Genomic DNA, 20698 nt, shown 5'->3' on the forward strand with positions numbered 1-20698 from the left:
CCGGTTATCTGCACTATATACTCATCATACCGCCTGCGCAGCTCCATTTCCCCCTCTTAATTTCAAATAGAATATCGGCTATCAGCGTTTTCTCTCTGATCCAGACCGCTCTCTTTTTGTCTGTTAAAAGTACACGCGACAGTTTTTTTTTGTTTGTTTGTTCAATCGCTCGTTGTATGGTCCTTAACTTGCAGTGTGCGGTATGCGGGTTGACAAAAAAAAGGGGCCTCTCGAGTGCCCAACTAATCCCTGGGAATCGATGGCTTGCACGGTAGCGTTGCTACCTCACAAGTGAACGCCCTTTGGCGTAGGTGGTGGGTGTTGATGGGGGTGTTGCAGCAGGCGGGGTTACCCTGGCATACATAGCCGGCAACTGTTCCGCCTGAGCCTCCTGTGAGTGTAACTATGTTTGTCATCACGTGTCGAAGAGCCCCGTGTCTCGCATGAAGACAATCAGCAGTCCTTGCACCCTCTTCCTGATTGCCGCGGGCTCCCCGGGAAAACGACGTCTTCAAAGGTCCTGTGCGAAAGAGCATTCTTTGGCAAGCTGTTGACCATCGCTTTTCTTTCTGTGTCGAACTGCGGGCATAGCCAAGTGAAATGTTCGATGTCGCTGATATCACCACAGGAGGCACAGAGTGGTGAAGCGCATCGTCCAATCTTGAATAACCAAGAGAGAGATAGAGAACTTTATTCAAAGCCCTTGCTGGAGTCAAGGGAGGCGAGGGGCCGGGAGACTAGCCCTATCGATCCTCCCTTCCACAGGTGATCAGAACCGACTCCGCGTACACCAAAACCGGGGTGTAAGCGGAGTCGGTTCTGATGCGATACGACAGGGTTGCTTATGCGCGAGTGAGTCCATGGGACACACAGGCTTGGTGTGGAGTTTTGTGGATCGACCTAAAATTATGGTTGATCGCGTCCTTAGAGTTCTGAAAAATGTTTGGTATTCTCACTTTTGGGACGCATGTCAGCGCTAGGCGCGCAAGAGCTTCAGCTTTCTCAGTTCCTTCAATTCCTATGTGGAATGGTATACATTACAATTTTACGTTACATCTCTTTACGTTACATTAAAAATCTTTATATTACGTTGAATCAGTATCAGACATTTGGAATATCTTACCATGAAAATCGCCAAAGAACATTCAGTACAGAAAAGTCGTGCTTTGCGAACAAATCATAGTGCTATTTCGGCCTAAAAAGAGGCTTTCAGTGCCTGTCTTAGATGTCTAAAGCCTACATTTTTAGCGCCTAAAAATATGGCTTCTAGTCATCATCATTCGCCTCGGTTGGTCGATTTCAGCGACAACGGGGGCAAATCATTAAACAAGCCCATGACAAAGGGAAAACAGAATAGAAAAAGAAGAAAAATAGCTGCGAAGTATACGACCCTTGAATTTTCTTTAAAGGTTATTGTCGAGAACTAATGCAGCGCGGTACCTCAGCGGTCTTGCCCCTATTGTTACTCTAAGAAATTATTATTATTATTATTTGTTTTGAACACATATACACATATACACATATACACAGTTTACAGGAAAGGGAAAGCGACGAGCAGGCTCGTCGCTTTCCCTTGGAATACACAGGAGTTCACACACCGGCGCCTATATGCCAGGGACCCACATAGGACATTACAACTTTTACTCTGTTACAAACAACGGGAAGAAACGTTACTGTGCCGCCTGTGAGTGGGAGTTTCTGTCACAAACGCCTACTGATCCCTAATTAGAATGGCGGACAGTGCCAGTTGCAGCACATGTGGTGCCGAAGAAACGACCAAACATCTCCTGTTTGACTGTCCCACATGAAAAGATTAGAGGAGTGCCACAAAAGCACTGCTGCGTTTCTTGAAATGCACCAACCTGCATGACCGCCTGTGAGTGACTCAGCGTTGAACGGTTGTGTGTGTAACAGTGCAAAGTGCCAACTTCTTCCTCCCTCTCTTTCAATGCCCTTTCTCCTTTCCCCCGTGCAGGGTAGCCTATAGACCGTTTTTTCGTAGGCGCCGCCATATTGTGAACGCAGTGGCGCCGCCTATGAGCAGCGCCATACTGGCTTGGGTGAAAGCGGTCTTTTGCATGGGAGGTATGCGCTCGGCGGTAGGTTCTGCAGTTTGTTTTCGCAGTCGTACGGTCTGTTTAGTATGACGTGCGTCTTCCGACGTGGTAAACGGTTCTGTGAGACGTGCTGAAGTGGTTTAAGGCGTCGTGGCCGGAATTTCTGCTGGCGGTGAGGTGGACGGAACACGCAGCGCGATGTGTGCGCGCATATTTGAGCCTACAATGAGCCTCGGAGATCAGTTGTGTATTTCTGAATGCTCCAGTCACTAATGTGACCTTATTGCAGTATTATCCTATATTTATAAGCTGTGGTTTAGAAGTCATGAAACATACGCAACGATCGTAACAGCGTAGGTACCCTTCTGCTACTATAAGAGCTGTGCTGTTATACTTTGACAAGCGTTCAAACTGTTCGCTGCAGGTTACATTGCGTGACTACTTGGTTGGGTGAATGAGGTTCCCACCCATGAATAAAATAGTTTTGGCTAGTAATAGCAGCATACCTTACAGTCTGAATTAAGCTTGTCCATCAAAGCGACCGTTTACGAACTTCGCGAGCGTCCTAAGCAGTAGTAGGTGCTGGATTACAGATATCTTTGTTCTATATAGCGCATGGTCCAAGCATACGGCATCAGCGGTTATATATTTAGAAACGTTGTGCGGCGTTAGCCCGTTTTCTCTTGCTTTTTTAGAGAAAGCGGATGATAGCAGAATTATTTTTTTGGTTGTGTTCGTTCAGTTCTCTACGACGCACTCATACGTATTACAGAAATTTTGCGCTAAAAAATTGCCATCGCTTTCTTTTTATGCGAACCCTCTCATATATTATGGCTGTATGCAGGCCAAAAAGGCAATGCCGAAGCACACAGCTTATATATGTATCGTGCTGGCTCACCAACCATTTCAAGCATACTAGACTTGAAATGCGTGAGAACGATGCCATTGTATCAGAAATATTTGATAGCGCCTGCCGCTCAGATGTTTCGTGGTTGCCTTATGTTGGCCGCGCACGAGCACGCGCTCTTATGTTTTATGTTTTACTTCCTACGCCAATTGATCAGACAGTGAGCTGATTAACCATATAATTCTGGTAATACTGAGACGCCGGTTTTCTTTGTTGAATTAAAATCGATACAAGCAAAATAGTAAACCACACATACACGCACCGCGACTGATAATGCGCGTACACCGCGGCTGATTATGCGCGTCACATTTTTGCGCCCCCAAGACATATTTATGCCTACAGTAGTTACCGATGCACCGAAAGGCTTCCCTGACGACCTTATATGAACGAACATGGCGTAAATTTCACAAAGTAAGATTAAAACATCTCGAAATCGTTCCGCAACACGCGACCGCAATACTTCCAAGCAGCGCCGCGCCGGATCACCCAAGCCAGAGAGGAGGAAATGGTCTCCGCGCGCCCTATCCTCCTCGCCCGATGAAACGGTCTATACCGGGCTCAGCCTGGTTAACCTCCCTGCCTTTCCCTTATGCCTTCCCTCTCTCTCTCTCTTTTCAAAGGTAACTTGGATTTTTCACCGAAACAACCGGCGCCCGCATGGAAGAAACTGAGAAATGAAGTCGAACTTGCATTAATCAATGTGTTGCTTAATTTCCCATAATGGTTGAAGAAAAAGTGTAGCTGACGCTTTGGCATCCGGAGTCTGCGGAGTCGCATTGTGCGATCGGGCAATTTTCATTCGTGTCTTCTATCTGAGAGTAAGTTGAAAGTAAACGCGCTTAAAAAAAAAAGAAGAAGAAAAAGGAAAGAAAAAAAAAGACGATTACGGGAGGAGACGAACACGGCGCTGTTCATTACACGTACTTAATTAGCAGTGAAGCCGTTGGGGCGAAATCCGCAGCGGTGCTCGTGCGGCGGCAACGTGTGATCAAGATAATCGAATGCCAACCAGAGAACAGTCAGTACCGCAGCCGGCACCGGAGACCTGAAACAGCCGCATATGACCAGGGCGTCAATGAGAACGGCCAGCCGGAAGCCGGCGTCTATAATAGGGTATAGTTAGAGTAACGTAACATAACTACAGTCAGCCACGGAGCCCCACTAGACCGTTGGAACGCGCAGCCAGCAACACGCAGACATCGGTATAGAGCATGCATGGACCGCATTCTGAAACTATCACTTTCGGCGATACTATCGCCTTGGCCACGCCTTTGCCATCGGCGCGCACTTATTGGCTGTTTTAGCAAAATCGGGTGAGCTGATTGGCTGTTTGAGCACTACGTCATCTGATTTTGCTCAACCAGCCAATCAGCGCGCGCCTGACGGCGATACGATTGCCGAGGCGAGAGTATACATACATATATATCGCAGAAATGGATTGCTTCAGAATACGTTCCCATGAGCATGCGTCCGATACAGCGTAGAGTATTAATAATAATAATAATAATAATAATAATAATAATAATAATAATAATAATAATAATAATCAGCCTATTTTTATGTCCACTGCAGGGCGAATGCCTCTCCCAGCAATCTAATTACCCCTGTCTTGCGCTAGCTGATTCTCACTCGCGCCTGCAAATTGCCTTATTATAGAAATATATATACTAAGCTCGGATTCAGTTAAGCATTTGAAAGGACTCGCGCCGCATACTGTGAAGCGTTTGCAAAGTCTTGGGTAGATTTCGGGCAGTGGCAAACTGACTTCCGAAGGGCGCGCGTGATAGCCACCTTATGCAGCTTCGCTATTTTTCATGTATGAGTTGTCTGGATATGCATAAACCTGCCAAAGGTTTGTGCTACGCCCGCGACACTAAGGGGGAAGTTGTACCGCTAACGAGCATGATATACCGAAATTGCAGCTCAGGAGGATCCTTTCTTTATTGGGATTAGCATGCTTAGGATACCTGCCGTACTTTCTGGGAATGTTTGCATGTCTCGAACCGTATCCCCGCCAACTCGGGCCACTGTGCAGTTCATGGTCTAATGGCTGTGCTGCATTCCAAACCAACACTTGTGTCGCTGGGCTTGTGACACTGGCTGTGCGCCCTCCTTCATAATATTTATCATAACATACAAAACGTATTATCAGCAATTATACTACCCATCGTAGGAAAGATTTCTAATCGCATTAACGTCGCCAATCATCTGCAAAGGGTGGATGCGTTGCCATATTTTTTTCGTTTTATTTTTTCGTATCTATGCTCGCGCTCGAAAAATAAGAAAGCATTCTTTGTCATATTATTTAGAGTCTGTGAAGGAGTACGTTTACCTAGGTCAATTACTCACAGGGGACCCTGATCATGAGAAGCAAACTTACAGAAGAATAAAAATGGGTTGGAGCGCTTTTGGCAGACATTGTCAGATCCTGACTGGAAGCTTACCATTATCGTTGAAAAGGAAGGTGTACAATCAGCGCATTTTACCGGTGCTAACATATGGGGCAGAAACTTGAGGCTGGCAAAGAAGGTCGAGAACAAGTTAAGGACCGCGCAAAGAGCGATGGAACGAAGATTGCTAGGCATAACGTTAAGAGACGGAAAGAGAGCGGTGTGGATCAAAGAGCAAACAGGGATAGCCGATATTCTAATTGACATTAAGGGAAAGAAATGAAGCTGAGCAGGTCATGCAATGCGTAGGTTAGATAACCGGTGGACCATTAGAATTGCAGAATGGGTGCCAAGAGAAGGGAAGCTCAATCGAGGACGGCAGAAGTCTAGATGGGCCGATGAAATTAGGAAATTCGCAGGCGCTAGCTGGAATCGGTTGGCGCCAGACAGGGGTAATTGGAGATGGCAGGGAGAGGCCTTCGTCCTGCAGTGGGCATAAAATAGGCTGATGATGATGATGAATGCGTACGTCACTACGCATTACTCAAAATTACCCAACGGCACTCCGAAAACGCCTCAAAGTGTCCCGAATACGATGATAACTAAACTTCAAAAACATAATAAGCGCTCATGAAAATATTAGATATAGATATGGATGCTACGAATCTAACCGTAAGTATATGCAAGAAGAGAAATTTCGTAAAGACAATAGCAGATTGTACGATAGCAATGAAAACCACAGTCTGATCCGCCATGGTCAACGTTTTCCACTGAATAAGAAAAAAAAAACATATTGTTTATTTACAGAGAGATTCCTGTAATAAGTTCCCTTGACTGGAACCTGAAAGGAAGGGCGGTAAAATAATAATTATGATGACATAAACTAGGTCGTACATCCTTGCAGTATGAAGGCGCACGTGATATTGTATGCGCATGCACTTATAAGAAATTATAAAGAGATTGTAACTTATTTAAATACAAATCAGTTGTACGGAAATCTGCGATGTGGAGCTAGAAAGTAATACGAGAGTAGACAAAAAAATGTAGAGAACCGCATACGCTTTTTTTTCATTCCTTCGCGCTACTTTCGTGTGGGTGTCTACTTCATCGTTCATGCATATCATTCCTTGGGTTATCATGCTGTTGGTTATTAGAATAGTTATGCGGTCGGTTATGCCATTCCGTATTGGCATCTGCGGTAGGCTTGACCATGCCGCGCTCGGCAACACGTAACAGATGTCGTTCAAATTCAAATTTCAAATTTTATTTTGCCACCATGGTACAGAGCACGACCTTTGTCGAGCACGACCTTCCACTGCGGCAGGCCGCCATTCGTCCAGAGCTCACCGTGACCATTGTTTCTGCTCTTTGGGTAAGGCCCAGATTGGAGCTCCCTTTTCTGGTCCCGCCCCCCCGGGGCCAGTAGAGCCTCCGCCGTCCCTCCTCTCCCGTTGATGGCGGCGTGCCGGCGAGATTAGCGGCGGCGCCACGTGCATCGCCGGGTTGGGCAACGCCTGCGGGGGGGGACGGAGGAGAGCGGTGCGAGCGAGGGGGACCCCTCGGCCCCTTTGTTCTTGGAGTCGCGCGCCGCCTACGGCGCAGGGCCCGTGGGCCCGCAGCTGCGGCACACCTGCAGCCCCACCTGAGCGCTCACCTGGCACGGGACCGAGGCCACGTGCGCCAGAGATGGTGCTGAACGCCGTCCGAGCGGCCGCGCTGGCCGCGCTCCTGCTGCTTCCGACGGCCGCCGCCCTCTGGGGTCCCTGGTCCGCCTGCCGCCGATGCCAGCAGAGTCGGCGCCAGCTCTGTCCGCCGGTGAGTGCCGGCACTCCTCCACGTTCCCGGCATGGCCACGTGCCGTGGCTGACCACGAATGCGTACGGCTTGCGACGCAGGGTTCCGAGTGCGGCCCGACGTGGCTCGAGGTGCGCGCATGCCCCGGGAAACGGTGCCCGCAGCCGCGGCTCCGCGCCCGCGCTGCCAGGAGGCCGGCGGCCCCGCAGCGAAACTTCCGCGTGCTGCATCACCTGCAGAGCCTCGTCTACTCGGACTGGTCTGGCTGGTCTCCCTGCAGCAGCGACTGCAAAACGAGGCGCCAGCGGCTTTGCAAGATGCCGCTGGTATGTGGCCAAGGCCATCTGCACGAGGACGCACTCTGTTACGTGCGCGGCAGCCCCTGCGAGAAGCGCTTCGCCTCAGGTCAGTGAGAGCAACGGTGTGGCCGACCTCGCGCGACGACGACGCGCGGCTGCCAGCGCGTGATGCGCCCTGGCGGCCGGGCAGCGCCGTGTTGACCGCGTACTGCATGGCGAGATGGCGGGAGAGGCTGCGAGTGGCACCGAACAGTCTCCGCTTGTTCGACTGCTGCCGCCAGATTAAAAACGCTAACGGCAATAATTAACGTGTCGTCTGAAATTGATGCATTCAGCTGTTTGATGCATAGAGCGATATTTGTCTTTTTCCCTGTACGCTACTTTAGCGTTTTTGATGTGGAAAAAAATGCCGATCCTGTTGTCTACGCTGCGATTTCCTTGTTTCTTTCTTTCTTTCTTGATCAGGCATGGGCGCATGTCAAATGCACCCTTTGGTGATGCAGATATACCAATTTATACGTACTGCGGGCGTGCGATATTCATTATTTTTCAGTTAAAGGTCAATGGAGAGGCGAACTTGGGGTAATATAACGTTAGCAATACTCCATATCTTTCAGCGCGTTATTGCGTCACAAAAAGCGAGGCGCAGGCAATTACCGGCCGCGGATCAAGCTATAACCGCGCACTGAAGTATGCAGCTTGAGAGTATAATAAATGTAATTAAATTAAATGAACCGAGACGACCAATTTAACCAGAAATGGCACTGCGTTGGATCAAGTTCAAGAAAGTTTTCCTTTATAGGAGTTCTTCGTCGCTGGCCACCCCCCTTCGCTAATATGTACGTTATCACAATTAGCCGGAGCCTGATTAGCCGGAGTCTGATTAGCAGGAGCCTGTTCTTATGCAATGCTCTAGCAGAAAAATTTCTTTGTGAATACAAGCCCTACGCTAATAATTTTCTCACATTAAAATGGTAAGTGCTGACTTTATAGTGCACGTTGCAATCGCAGCAATGAACCAGGATAACGGCAGAGTCATACCCCCCTATAAATCCTCATACTGGCGAATAGTGCTGAGATATCGGCCGCCAATATCTCCACCCATATGCAGTGGCGTTCCAGGTCGTTTCTTCCTTAACTGCGTGTAAGCTTTCGGAACATTGTTAACTAGAACGTCGATGCATTTTTGTGGCACATCTTTGACACAGATATGCAATCTGATTCTTAAGATAAATAAGTAAAGATTAAATTAGTGGAGCTTTGTTAATTAGTTAAGACATGTCAATTTTTTCGGGCAAATATGAAACTCTTTTAGTAAGCCCTCTAGAGAAGCCGAATGGCACTATCTGCTATATATTATATATATAAAAAACTACGTCTCAAGTCGCAACAACGACGCCGTACTTCTTCATATTAGGTAGCACAATACTTTTTTAAAGAAAACGTGCGTCTTGCAATGCGCGCTCTAGCAAAACACTCTAAAAGGAATTGACGCGCTTTCGGGCGTATCTAGTCCCCAAAGAATAATCGTTATTTGTCTACCTTGCGTTTGCTTTCTTGAAAACTGTGCTCGCTACTTTCCTGTCAAGAATGATATGCCGCGTTGACAACGCGCATGTCGTTCATGACCTGCAAGTACGGGGCGCGCAGCGTTAAAGAAAGGAAAGACACGTGAGGTAGATGATTACTTTAGTGAGACAAAGATGCGATGCAAAATGCTGCAAACAGTTTTTTAGAGTGAAGGAAAAGGTTCCGCAAAAACTTTAGATGTCACGCTAAGAAACCTGTAGCCCCGTCGTCCGACACGCAGTAAGCTCTCATACAGGTTGTTCGAGCCAGATACTTCTTGCGTTCGGGTGGGCTTGATTTAAGTGCTTTGCTGAATTTCGTCTCCGTTTCTGTTCTTTTTCCAATCTTTTTTTCTCCTTTCCGGCATGTGTGTGTGTGAGAGAAAGAGAGAGAGAGAGAGATTCGAAAGAAAGAAAGAGTGAAAGGGCGTCAACCAGTTGTGACAGTGAGCATACTATCAGTGATTGCGTCTGGCCAGTGACTAACAGTTCACGCGAATGAAAAGTTGCGTGAATGCTGACCCTGTGTTCACATTCACAAAGCGGTTCGTGCGCAACAACGGGCGCCGGCCAATCCTGATCGCCAACGCGAGGTGGCAACGAAGAAGCCTGCTAGGCTTTCGACTCGATCGTTATCGCTACCGACGTGAAGGTCCATAAGGACCGCTGTCATATGTGCTAATTCCGCCGATTTGTGATGTGCGAACTGCCGAGCATGCGCTCCCTCAGGCAAGGCTGAGGCGCGAGCTTCAGCCAAACGCGCAGACGCCGGAGTGCAACGTCCTTCTTTTTCTCGTTCACAGCCAGAGGAGGAGGAGGGGTGTCCGAGAACGAGGACGACGACGGGAGCCAGGTGGGCAGCTGCGGCGTGCCAAAAAGCCCGCAGAGGCCAGCTCTGCGCATCATTGGAGGGCAGCCCGCCGCCCGAGGGAGGTGGCCGTGGCAGGTGAGCGTGTTGCGAAGACGGGGAATGAGATTTCCCGTGCACCCTCCCGCCCTAACCACCACGTACAAACTAGCAAAGGCAGGAAAGAAAGCTGCGCAGAAGGGAAACAAAGTAGGAGGAACAAAACGGACGATGTGGGGCGCGTCTGCGTGGTAGGCGCGACCAAGCGGCCGAAAAGTGTGCGCAATAAGCAGACCCGTCAGAAGCGGAAAAGGAGCGCGAAAGAGGGACGGAAGTCGTTGTTTTCCACTTCGTTACCGGGCAACAGGACGACCATACCGTCGCTACTAAAGTCTCGCAGTTAAAAAAAAAAGTTAACTGGTTTCTAACATGGCCCCGTATTATCATAAGTTAGACCGCTCGTTCAGTTTGTTCATGCCAACAGTAGTCATAGACCTACATAATTGAGGTAAATGCGATGACGCTTATTTGCAAGAGTAAACGTCAGACATGCCTCGATAAGGCCAGGCGTCATTGCAATCAACAGAGGTCACGTCAATTAGCGAGGCCAAATGTCACTGCACAACAAATATCTCACGATAGGTCCTGGCAACCACAACATACCACACGACTGGCCGAATTCACAAAGCTTTTCGTTTGTAAGTGCTACTTGCCATTGGCCGGCCGCGTTCGTTATGTCCGCCGTCACGACTGGTAGGCGTTTGCTCTTACGAACAATTCTAACGTAGAAAATCTAATTACATTTATTTATTTATTTATTTATTTATTTATTTATTTATTTATTTGTGAATACGGGCACAGATAACACTATAGCGAGTCATCACTCGGCTCAATCAACGCGCAGCCGCGCAGATTTGTGTCGCATCTGAGTACGATCTAGAAAAGAGCATGTCGATTGGTCTCGACCTCCATTTTAAAGGCATCAGTGAATATTCAAATATTATGCTTAGTGGTTTTGGTTTGTAGTCGTAAAACACACAAGCAGAATTCGCAAGGCTTTTGGCTAGTACTTGTTCGTACAAACTGAGCGTGCTTTCTGAATACGGGCCTGCATTTTTATTATTCTGATGGGGCCACATTCACAAAGCTCTTCATTCGTAAGTGCTGTTTTTCATTGGTTGGTCGCTCTCGCCAATAATATGTCCTATATAACAATTGGCTGGCACGAGCCCTTTTAACGTAAGAACTTTTTGTGAATACGGGCCATGGACTTTACTACGGTCGTAAATTTTGTTTTCCTTAATATATGTTTCCTCTTTATTTCTATTGAAGGTTGCGCATTTGCGAGTTTAATGTCCGCTTACCCTTGGGTGTTATGAATAGCTTCGCCTGCTTTTCGTTCTTTCATAAATTGCTTGTTTATGAGCCCTACTCGCTCTACTGTCAAGTGCTGTAGGTACTCCAGCAAGTAAATGCATAAATTTAAATGAGCAGTTGTCTCTCCAATACTTTGTTTTCACATGACAGCTCGTGGCGCTCGATACAGAAGCTGCCGGTTCTCGTTACATCCTGTTTACATCATTCTGAGCCTCAAGCCAGCAAAACGTGAGACAGGCCTTCATTTTGTGTTCAGAAGACGAGGAGCACAAAAAGTAGGAACTAAAGCCATATATGTATTCATAATTGTTTGGACTCGATTTCAGCCTTTACAACTTTGCCTTGTTCCAAGGCTAAGTGAATGCGCTTAACCGTCTCTACGATCGAAAGGCAATGCCGGGAGCCATAGTCATAGATAAGTGGAGGCTTGCCCATGACTTTGAAAAACATTAATGAAATCTCTATAGCAACTTCTAAACTTCTAAAATGCAGCACGCTAACTAGTCGGGCCTCAATAAGTGTAGGCACACGTATACGTACAAATCCGAGGTTGTCAAAATTGATGCGAAGTCCTACACTACGGCATCTTCCGTAGCCCCAGTGTTGCTGCAGGATGAATCGATCAATTGATCGTTCATACTAAACGAAACGCGCACCTGCTCCTCGCCGCTCTTAGTCTTGATTTAGCCACTTGGCCGTGAATTTGCTCATCTATAGCAGAATTACACGTATGTCAATTAGTAAAAAAGCTTGACATCTTGAAAACTTCATTTCAAATTATTTTTAGCCTGCCCGTCATAACGACGTGAGATGCGCAATTCGAGCGTTGCGCCAGGCCGTGACGTTACGGGTAGACTAGATTTCTTTCCTACGCTCTGCGCAATAAAAGAGAAATGTATGTACTATAAAAGAGAAATGAAATCAGGAAGCGCAACTGACGAAAGCGCTGTTGTTTCCGACAGAAAGTTATCACGAGTCTTGCGGGAGAACTGGTATCGTGTTTACTGAAAACGAAAGCGCTTGACGCACTCTTCCGTGCCCGATACGTGGACACCTATCGTCGCTATGGTGTGCGAAACAGCTCCAACAAGCGAAGCAATTTCCTTCCTACTTTGGAAGGAAGCCTTACTTGCCGATTCCCGCAGTTCTTGGGCACGGCAGATTGCGTTACAGCGATAGTGCACCTCTTTTCACCGGTAGCAAGAAAAAGTGTACAATATGTACGACACTGCTACACATGCTATGGCGATCTGCGTACTTTACGTTCACTGCCAGACACGGCCGTCTCGTCACGTGCTGACTCAACGCGCTGGAGATCTCTTTAAGGGCATACAATGAACGTGTTGCACTTATATCGCTTGTTCTGGACGCTTCAATTGCATTAAGAGTGTCGCGGAGGTAATAAAGGTAGGAACGCATTCTATTGGTCCAGGTTGCCAAAGAAGCCATTCGATATTCATGTTCAAATGGTCACGACTGTCCTGCGAATTCAGCTTGTTCAGATCAGCGCACATTGCTTCGATGCCGAGTCATACTTTGGCGCTGAAGCGTGCCTTACAGAGTTTGGCCCTTCGCGCAGGTGGCGCTGCTCAACCGGCGGCGCGAACCCTTCTGTGGCGGCACACTGATTGCCCCGGGCTGGGTGCTCACAGCGGCACACTGCCTGCGCCGGCGGCTCCTGGTGCTGGCTGGTGAGCACAGCCTGGGTCGTCCCGAGGGCTCCGAGGTCACTGTACGAGTAGCCGAGTCTATCGCGCACCCAGAATACGACCCCGAGACCGTGGACATGGACCTGGCGCTACTGCGCCTGCGCAGCACGTTGACGCTCGGACCCTACGTGCTGCCGGCCTGCCTGCCCGAGCAAGGCGACGCCCCCCCTCCCGGAGCGCTGGCCACAATACTCGGCTGGGGCAAGCTCAGCAAGAGGCACGCCAACGGTTCCGACCTGTTGCACCAGGCACAGGTGCCGCTCGTGCCGCAGTCCGAGTGCCGCGCAGTGTACGCCGACTACCTCATCAGCGACAACATGATGTGCGCCGGCTATCGGCGCGGGAGAGTCGACTCTTGCGCTGGTGACAGTGGGGGTCCACTGCTGGCTAGAGACGACCGTGGCCGCTGGACGGTGTTCGGCGTCACCAGCTTCGGCGAAGGCTGTGCACGCCAAGGACGCTTTGGCATCTACGCGAAAGTGGCCAACGCGGCGCGCTGGCTGCGCCGCACCATGGCCGGCAGCCGGCCGTAGACCACCACGCATCCCCTACCCGTGCTTCTAGTCTCAGAGCCTGCACGCGCCGGCCGTGTGTCGCGCGTCTTTATCAAATGTATGCCCCGTTGTTTTTATATGCCTCTCAGAGAGGCCATAGTCTTGTACAAGCCTTTATCAAGAGTGATTTCACGATCGAAATAAATATTATTCTATGCTTGATATGTGATGGTTACCTTCTTTCAAAGCCGAACAGACGTGGAGATGAAAGAGATGCTGCGATGCCACTCTCAGTAATGTGAGATATCTTTCTTTTCTCTCGTCACGATGTAACATAGCTGTTCGTGTAATGAGCTCAAAATCTCAGCAAAAAGAAAATGAAAGACCGGAGCACGCCGGGGGCGTGCTCCTCGCACATCGTTGCGCTTTCCTGACGGTCGAGTACGTGGAAGGCAGATTGCCGAGCTGAGTCGGCTAATTATAGGGTGTCTCTATTGAAGCTCTCCCTCCCACCGCCCTGGGTAGAGAAGGGGCCCTCGCTACAGGGAAACGAATTGATCTCGGCTGCCTCTGCACCGAGAGCCATGTTCGCGCCACGGCAGTGCGTCCGGAAACTACTGCGGCCATTCAGTCGCTGTTTTCGAACAAAATGACCGGCTGCTGCTCGCGCATGTGCACTGACCACTGCGGAAATGGTTCCAAACTGTGTCATCGTCCGACTGAGCCCAAAAAATAACTGCAGTTGGTGGTGAAAATCAGGCGAGACTAGCGGCTGCTGTGTGATCGGATAAATTCGGGCGCACAGCGGTCACATATCTGAAAACTATAGCCCAAACAAGCGGTACACGGCTAATTGAAGAAATAGACAAAACACAAGCGGAATATTTTTTCGAAGAATATACTTGAAATTTTGCCTAGTGCTATTAAACACACACATTGTAGGTTCTACGTCCGCTATACTCAGAAGGCTGAAATTTATGAAAACGTTGAGGGAAAGCCATCGTCAGCGTTGATCACAATGTTACATTTCGTTCATCAATCGGCACAACCATATTGTGTTGCACCTTTAGGTTGCGACTAAAGTTGAATGTTCCAGCAGAAACCACAAGAAAATAGGTCCTTGCGAAATAACTCGTGAGTGCGCGATTATGCGCCAAATTACTGTTTTATGGATGAAAATATTCAACACCAACAAGCTCCCCTCTTCTCTAAAAAAAAAAAAAAACGTGGAAAGCGAAAGTAAGAACAAGGTAGATCCGCTTAGAAGTGAGCGATCGAGTCTAGGCAAGTTGGTGGGCTTCCACTATTAGCTGCAGCCGATAAGCTCAGCGTGATCCACACGAAGTCTGAGTATGACAACGTTCATTTGCTATCGAGATGTCATTTGCTCTTCCACAGATATGTAGAAAAGTTCGCGCTCTGGAGCAATGCGAGGCTGAGTCCGTATGTTATTGCACCAAGTTGGAGCAAATTGCGCCACTGAGCATGGAAGCAAGACGTGTGTCGGAGTGAACCTCCAGTGACCGAATAAGCTGCGCAACCACTTTTTACGTTCGTAGTTTTTTTTTAAATGCGGAATGTCACTGAGATGGATCCCAGATTTTGTTCGTACGTCGGGCGGGGTAATGTGGCTCAATTCTGATCGACTAAGTATAGTGCCAGTCAGCGCAACTCACTTCTGCGGGATGAAGCGATAAATCGCGACATAAAATGTGTGCATGTAATGCCGGAGAAGAGGATCTTCAAAGCACACAGACGTCTTAATGGAATAGCGCAGAATATTTAACCCCTTCTTTGATTTCTTATACAGGGTGTCTCACATAACTTGAGCCAAGAACTTAAATATGAAAGACGCGTCGGAAGCGAATTGAACCGAACGCATACTATTCGCAATAGCTTATAGTAACTCAGACAACTTTTTGTTTTCCCCATAACTCACTAATTAATTGAGTTTAATTACCCAACTCTTTAATTACTGGCTGAGGACCCCAAGTATGACACGCACGTTTGTAGAGTACCTACAGAAACCACCGATGGAGTTGTTTCCTTTACGATACGTCTCACGTATAGTCTTTTTTTCCGGGTTGCAAAGAAAGCCCGCGAAATATTAAAAAAAAGCATCGTGATGTAAAGCTTGCGCAGTTGTATCGTGCTGCTCTCAAGCGTGCGTTCGGTGAACAAGGTTGGCTGCGTCGTGACTGGCGACGAAGAAACGGCAGGGCGCTCTTTATCTCATCGGCAGCGCTCGGCCAGCAGCATGCATTTTCGCCCTCATCCGACGGAGCCGAGCTCGTTCACCGAACGCACGCTTGAGAGCAGCACGATACCACTGCGCAAGCTATCCATCACGAGGCTTTTTTCATATTTCGCGGGCTTTCTTTGCAACCCGGAAAAAGGGACGATGTTGTGTCGGCGATAGCGCGCCTGATAAGCAGGCTGCTGTTAGTGCGCATGTGCGCACAAGTGCTTATAATGTCGTGCTATGTGCACTAACCACTGATTCCTGATGTAACCAGAAGCCCGTGAGCTTCTGGCAATAAACACCGTTTTTAGACCGTTGGAACCCTTGCCTGTTCACTCCCTGGCAGAGACACTACAGACTACGTGAGACGTATCGTAAATAACTCGATCGGTGGTTTCTGAAGGTGCTCTACAAATCTGCGTATCATACTTGGGGTCCCCAGTCAATAACTAAGATGTTTGGTAATTAAACTTAATTAATTAGTGAGTTACGGGGAAAACAAAAAAAATTGTCTGAGTTACTATAGGCTATTGCGAATAGATGCGTTCTGTAATGGAATATGTTATAGGGCATGAAACTATTTACAAAAAATAAAACATTTTAATTCTTGTTTGACTACAGTCAAAGATGACGTTAGTTTAAGTGAATGTGGCAGATCATTCCACATTTTTAATGCTGAAAACGAGGATGTCATCTTTCTATAGTCGGTGATACATTTAGGTAGTAAAAAGTTGAAATTATGCGCTAACCTAATGTGGTTGGTATTAATGAGTAATTTGTAATCCACAAATTCGTAACCAAGCTGTTTCTTTTTAAATTAAAAAAGAGAACAATTAAACGATACTTAAACAAGCTAGATACAGATAGTATAAACTTTGCCTGGAGTAGCGGGAGATCATTTAAGTAAAAGGAACTGTTGGTGATTATGCGAATAGCCTGGTTCTGTATGCGTTGAATAGACGAGAGGTGGCAGTTATATGTGTTTCCCCAGCAGACATTACCATAGTTGATATTGACACGTGTATTTATATTTATCGGGCGACCAGGTTTCACCGCCTAACAAATCTTATCGCACAGCGCGGGACGCGCTTGCATCTATCCGAAGTTTCTGGAAAGTTATCGATGCTTCCATCCGCAGTCTGTTGTTGCCGAACCTTGTGTTATCTGATTTATTCGCCTGACGCGAATGATGTAGAACTTTATGGAAGGCACGCGGGTCCCAACGATTAGTCTGGAACATTCGACGATTGTGTATAAAAGCCGACGCGCTTGAACCGCTGATCAGATTTTCGACGATCGCCGACCGTGTTCGCCGCTATCGTTGTGCTATAAGTGTAGCCTGTTTTGTGGGCACAGGTTCGCCCAATAAAAGTTAGTTTTGTCTATCACAGTATTGCTACTGTGTTCTTAACGTCACCACCACGTGACAATATTAAGAAAATTAAATTAATAGGTTTTACGTGCCAAAACAACTTTCTGATTATGAGGCACCTCAGTGGAGGACTCCGGAAATTTGGATCCCCTGGGGTACATTAAAGTGCAGCTAAATAGTGTACACACAGTGTCCACGGGTGTTATCGCATTTCGCCCCCATCGAAATGCGGCCACTGTGGCCGGGATTCGATCCCGCGACCTCGTGCTCAGCAGCTCAACACCATAGCCACTGAGCAACCACGGCGGGTACCATAGGTGATATGACTATGAATGAACGCAAAGTATAGAGATAATAATGCGTGTCCTGCGAATGCACGTGATTTAATGAGAGCTCTTATGCCGAAAGCTGATTTTTGTTTAACAAACGCAATATGATTACTAAACTTCAAGTTAGGATCTAATCTTATGCCAAGGAACAAGACACAGCCCACTGTAGGAATAAGGTGACTGTCGAGAGTTACTAGGGGGATACACGGCACCATTCTATGTTTTGTTTTAAATATCATGAACTGAGTTTTGAGAGGCTTTAAATTAAATAATTTATCTGACACCATCCTACAGCTTTCGCTAGTTCAATGTTCAGTTTAAAGAGTAAGGTTGTTAAAGACTTATCTGACATGGAAAAAGTGGTGTCATCAGCATATAGAATAGCATTAGACAGATTAAGAACATCAGGTAAGTCGTTAATGGAAATGCAAAACAACAAGGATCCCATTATTGGGCCCTGTGGTACCCCTTGATTAATAATTTTCGACTTGGAATAAGCGTCCCCTACACGGACTGTTTGCTCAAGGTCATATAAGTAATTTTTTAGCAAAGTTAAAGCTGGACCTGTTATACCTAAAGATTCTAGTTTAGTAAATAAAATGGCATGATTAACAGTGTCAAAAGCTTTGGTAAAATCTAAAAATACTGAGCCAACAAATTTACCGCTGTCAATAGAAGACTTTATGTAATCGGTTAATGCAATAAAAGCTAAGCTGGTTGAACTGCCAGGACGGAAACTGAATTGGCAAGAGTTCAACAACTTAAACTTTGTTAGGTAGCTGTTAATACGTTTCAAAAAAATTTATTGGTAACGTTACTAATGAATGACAAAATGGAGATTGGGTGATAATTAGACAGCAGAGATTTATCACCTTTTTTAAAGACAGGAATTAATTTTGCCTTTTTAAGCGAACTAGGAAAGGTACCACATTATCTAATTGCTGTTATGTGCGCCACTGCTGGAGGAACCGCCATTATAGGTCCACTCAAGGATGCTCGCGCTAATGAGTCGGCCATTTCATTTAAATGTAATCCACAGTGACCTAGTACCCGTAATAGTTTTAGAAAATTCAACTGTGGAGGAACTAATGCTAGAAACATCTTTAGAGTTGGCGAACTGTATGAAGCTGTAAGCGAAGTACAGACAGAAAGGGAATATGTTACAATAACCGGACTGATTGCGTTCGAAGGGAGTTTCCGAAAGGCTAAAGTCATTGCTAAAAGTTCGGCTTCAAAAATGGGAGTGAAATCTGGCAGCCTCAAGGACAATGAGCAGCCAAGCGGAAGCGAGAAAATGCTTACGCTCGTCCTTTCGTTGTTCACTGAAACGTATGTAGCTATTATGTTATTTATTCGTACGTGTGCAAGGTAATCTTGTAACAGGTTATTTAAAAACATGAGTGATTGAAACTTAGGGTTTCGGGGGAAAATGTCATCAAATTTTACCTTAACATTTTGATTTGATTCAGTTGATGGAATTACCTGTAGAATGTGCACATTCAGACTATCTAATTGTTTTTATGCAAATACAATCTGAGGAGTGTGAAAACGAGGCCACGAGCAAGAAAAAAGGATTTTGGATCATTAATAAAGGCGTATTCAGATAGTCTATCGGCAACCTGTAAAATTTCAGAAATGTTTGAATTGTTATGATGCGAAATCGGCAGCGCAATCTTGGCAGGCGCGCTTTTTGATAGATAACATTAATAGCCACAAACCTGGGGAGTCCCAGACACAGGTGCACGGCTTTACGCTCCAAAAGAACCAGAGGCTATAAGCAGGGCCGCCTGAGAACAATACACACCCGAATTCCAATATTATGCGCATATGCATTTTATAAATCATTAGCATTAACATTTAGAAAATTTTGTATTCAAGAACACGATAAATCATGTTTATTAAATAACACCGATTTCCAGCACCTTAGATTCCCTTGGCACAGCAGCTTGTGTTCAAGAAAAAATTGGAAGTTTCATTCACGGGAATGCGTCTCCGAATGCCAATGCTTAATTTTTATTCCCACAAGTCTGGTTTGGCGCCTTCCACACATTGTTTTTATTGGAACGAACCTGAAACTATGGAACATTTCTTTATAGAGTGCCGTAGGCTCGACGTGCACAGAAAACGACTTCTGGAAGGCACACTTCACCAATTTTGATCGGACTTCGCGAAAATGATTGCACCTGACCTCACCTGTCCACAGGCCACGGACATACGTCACCTGCTTGAATCGTACAGTGACATCTTCGATTTCGTACAGTGACATCTTCGACATTGTCGTTGGTGGAAGGATGAGTGTACGCGGATGAGTGTACGGACTACATAAAAATAAAATCCGCTTGGAAAATGCTTCTCCATAATCAATGCCCGACAAATTGGAAAAATTATCAGTTTCCCGCTGGTGTACTTAAGCATACTGATAGTCGAGTCAAAGATGAACATATCAGGCATTACGATTATCTCTCAAAATCAAAAAGCAAGCGTGCTTTATTCGCATTTTATCGTGCTAGAAACGCCCTTAGCATAAGACTCAATCATTTTGACCCCGCAAGAAATCAGCGTCTCCCTAGAAGAGATCGCGAAAGGTTTAGAAAACCGATTTGCAGCCCGGCTTCCGGCTATTCATTTTTCAATAAACCCTTCGCATGGCTCCACGTCAATCTCACTATCTGAGCTAAATCAGACTGCCGAATACAGCCCCTGGTCCTGACGGAGTCACAAATTCAATGTTAAAAATATTGTTACAGGAATCGCCTAACGTTCTTTTAGACCTGGTAAATTGTTCAATTTAATATGCTTGGATTCTGTTGCATCGGAAGCTTGCCAAAGTGATAGTGATGCATAAGAAACAAGGGGAAGGGTATACATTGGAGAACATTAGGCCCACTGCCTTTACGTCAAACGTAGTAAAATTAATTGAGAGGCTTCTTCACCTTCGTATCATGAAATTTGATAATGATAATTCAATTCTTAGTGCCCGTCAGATTGCTTTCAGGGCCGGCTGCTCTATCTGGCATGCCGACGTCGGCTTAGAAAGTCGAATACAACTTGCTCGACGTCATAAGCAATATGCTGCCTTAGTGACGCTCGACATCGCTAAAGCATACGATACCGTGCAGCACACTGTATTGATAAATCGGCTAACATCCTGTGGCGTTCCTGAGTATATAGTAGCGTAGATTCACTGATTTTTAGGTGAAAGAGAATTCTATTGCTACAAAAGCGGTTTTTCTTCTAGGTGCAAACAAGCGAGAGGAGTGCCGCAAGGCTTAGTCTTTTCCTCTATCCTTTTTAATATTCTCATGAGCACACT

The 20698-nt window shown here is 46.6% G+C and overlaps 1 protein-coding gene and 1 long non-coding RNA gene across 3 annotated transcripts in view; one reads left to right on the forward strand and one right to left on the reverse strand.

Moving 5' to 3' along the window:
- LOC139053223 (trypsin-7-like) overlaps positions 1–13657 on the forward strand; it is a 58870-nt gene extending 45213 nt beyond the window's left edge. For both annotated transcript variants that reach the window (XM_070530320.1, XM_070530314.1), the window contains 4 exons: positions 6732–7169; positions 7250–7553; positions 9819–9961; positions 12819–13657. In XM_070530320.1, the coding sequence (XP_070386421.1) occupies positions 7041–7169; positions 7250–7553; positions 9819–9961; positions 12819–13481 (1239 nt within the window). In that variant the 5' untranslated portion in view covers positions 6732–7040 and the 3' untranslated portion in view covers positions 13482–13657. The remainder of the gene's footprint in view (positions 1–6731; positions 7170–7249; positions 7554–9818; positions 9962–12818) is intronic.
- Positions 7302–20698, reverse strand: part of LOC139053231 (uncharacterized) — a 40179-nt gene continuing 26782 nt past the window's right edge. Inside the window, exon 3 of the long non-coding RNA XR_011510336.1 lies at positions 7302–7434. This is a non-coding gene — a long non-coding RNA (uncharacterized lncRNA). The remainder of the gene's footprint in view (positions 7435–20698) is intronic.

Source organism: Dermacentor albipictus, chromosome 1 (genome assembly GCF_038994185.2).
Source record: "Dermacentor albipictus isolate Rhodes 1998 colony chromosome 1, USDA_Dalb.pri_finalv2, whole genome shotgun sequence".
In the NCBI taxonomy this organism is placed as follows: Eukaryota; Metazoa; Arthropoda; class Arachnida; order Ixodida; family Ixodidae; genus Dermacentor; species Dermacentor albipictus.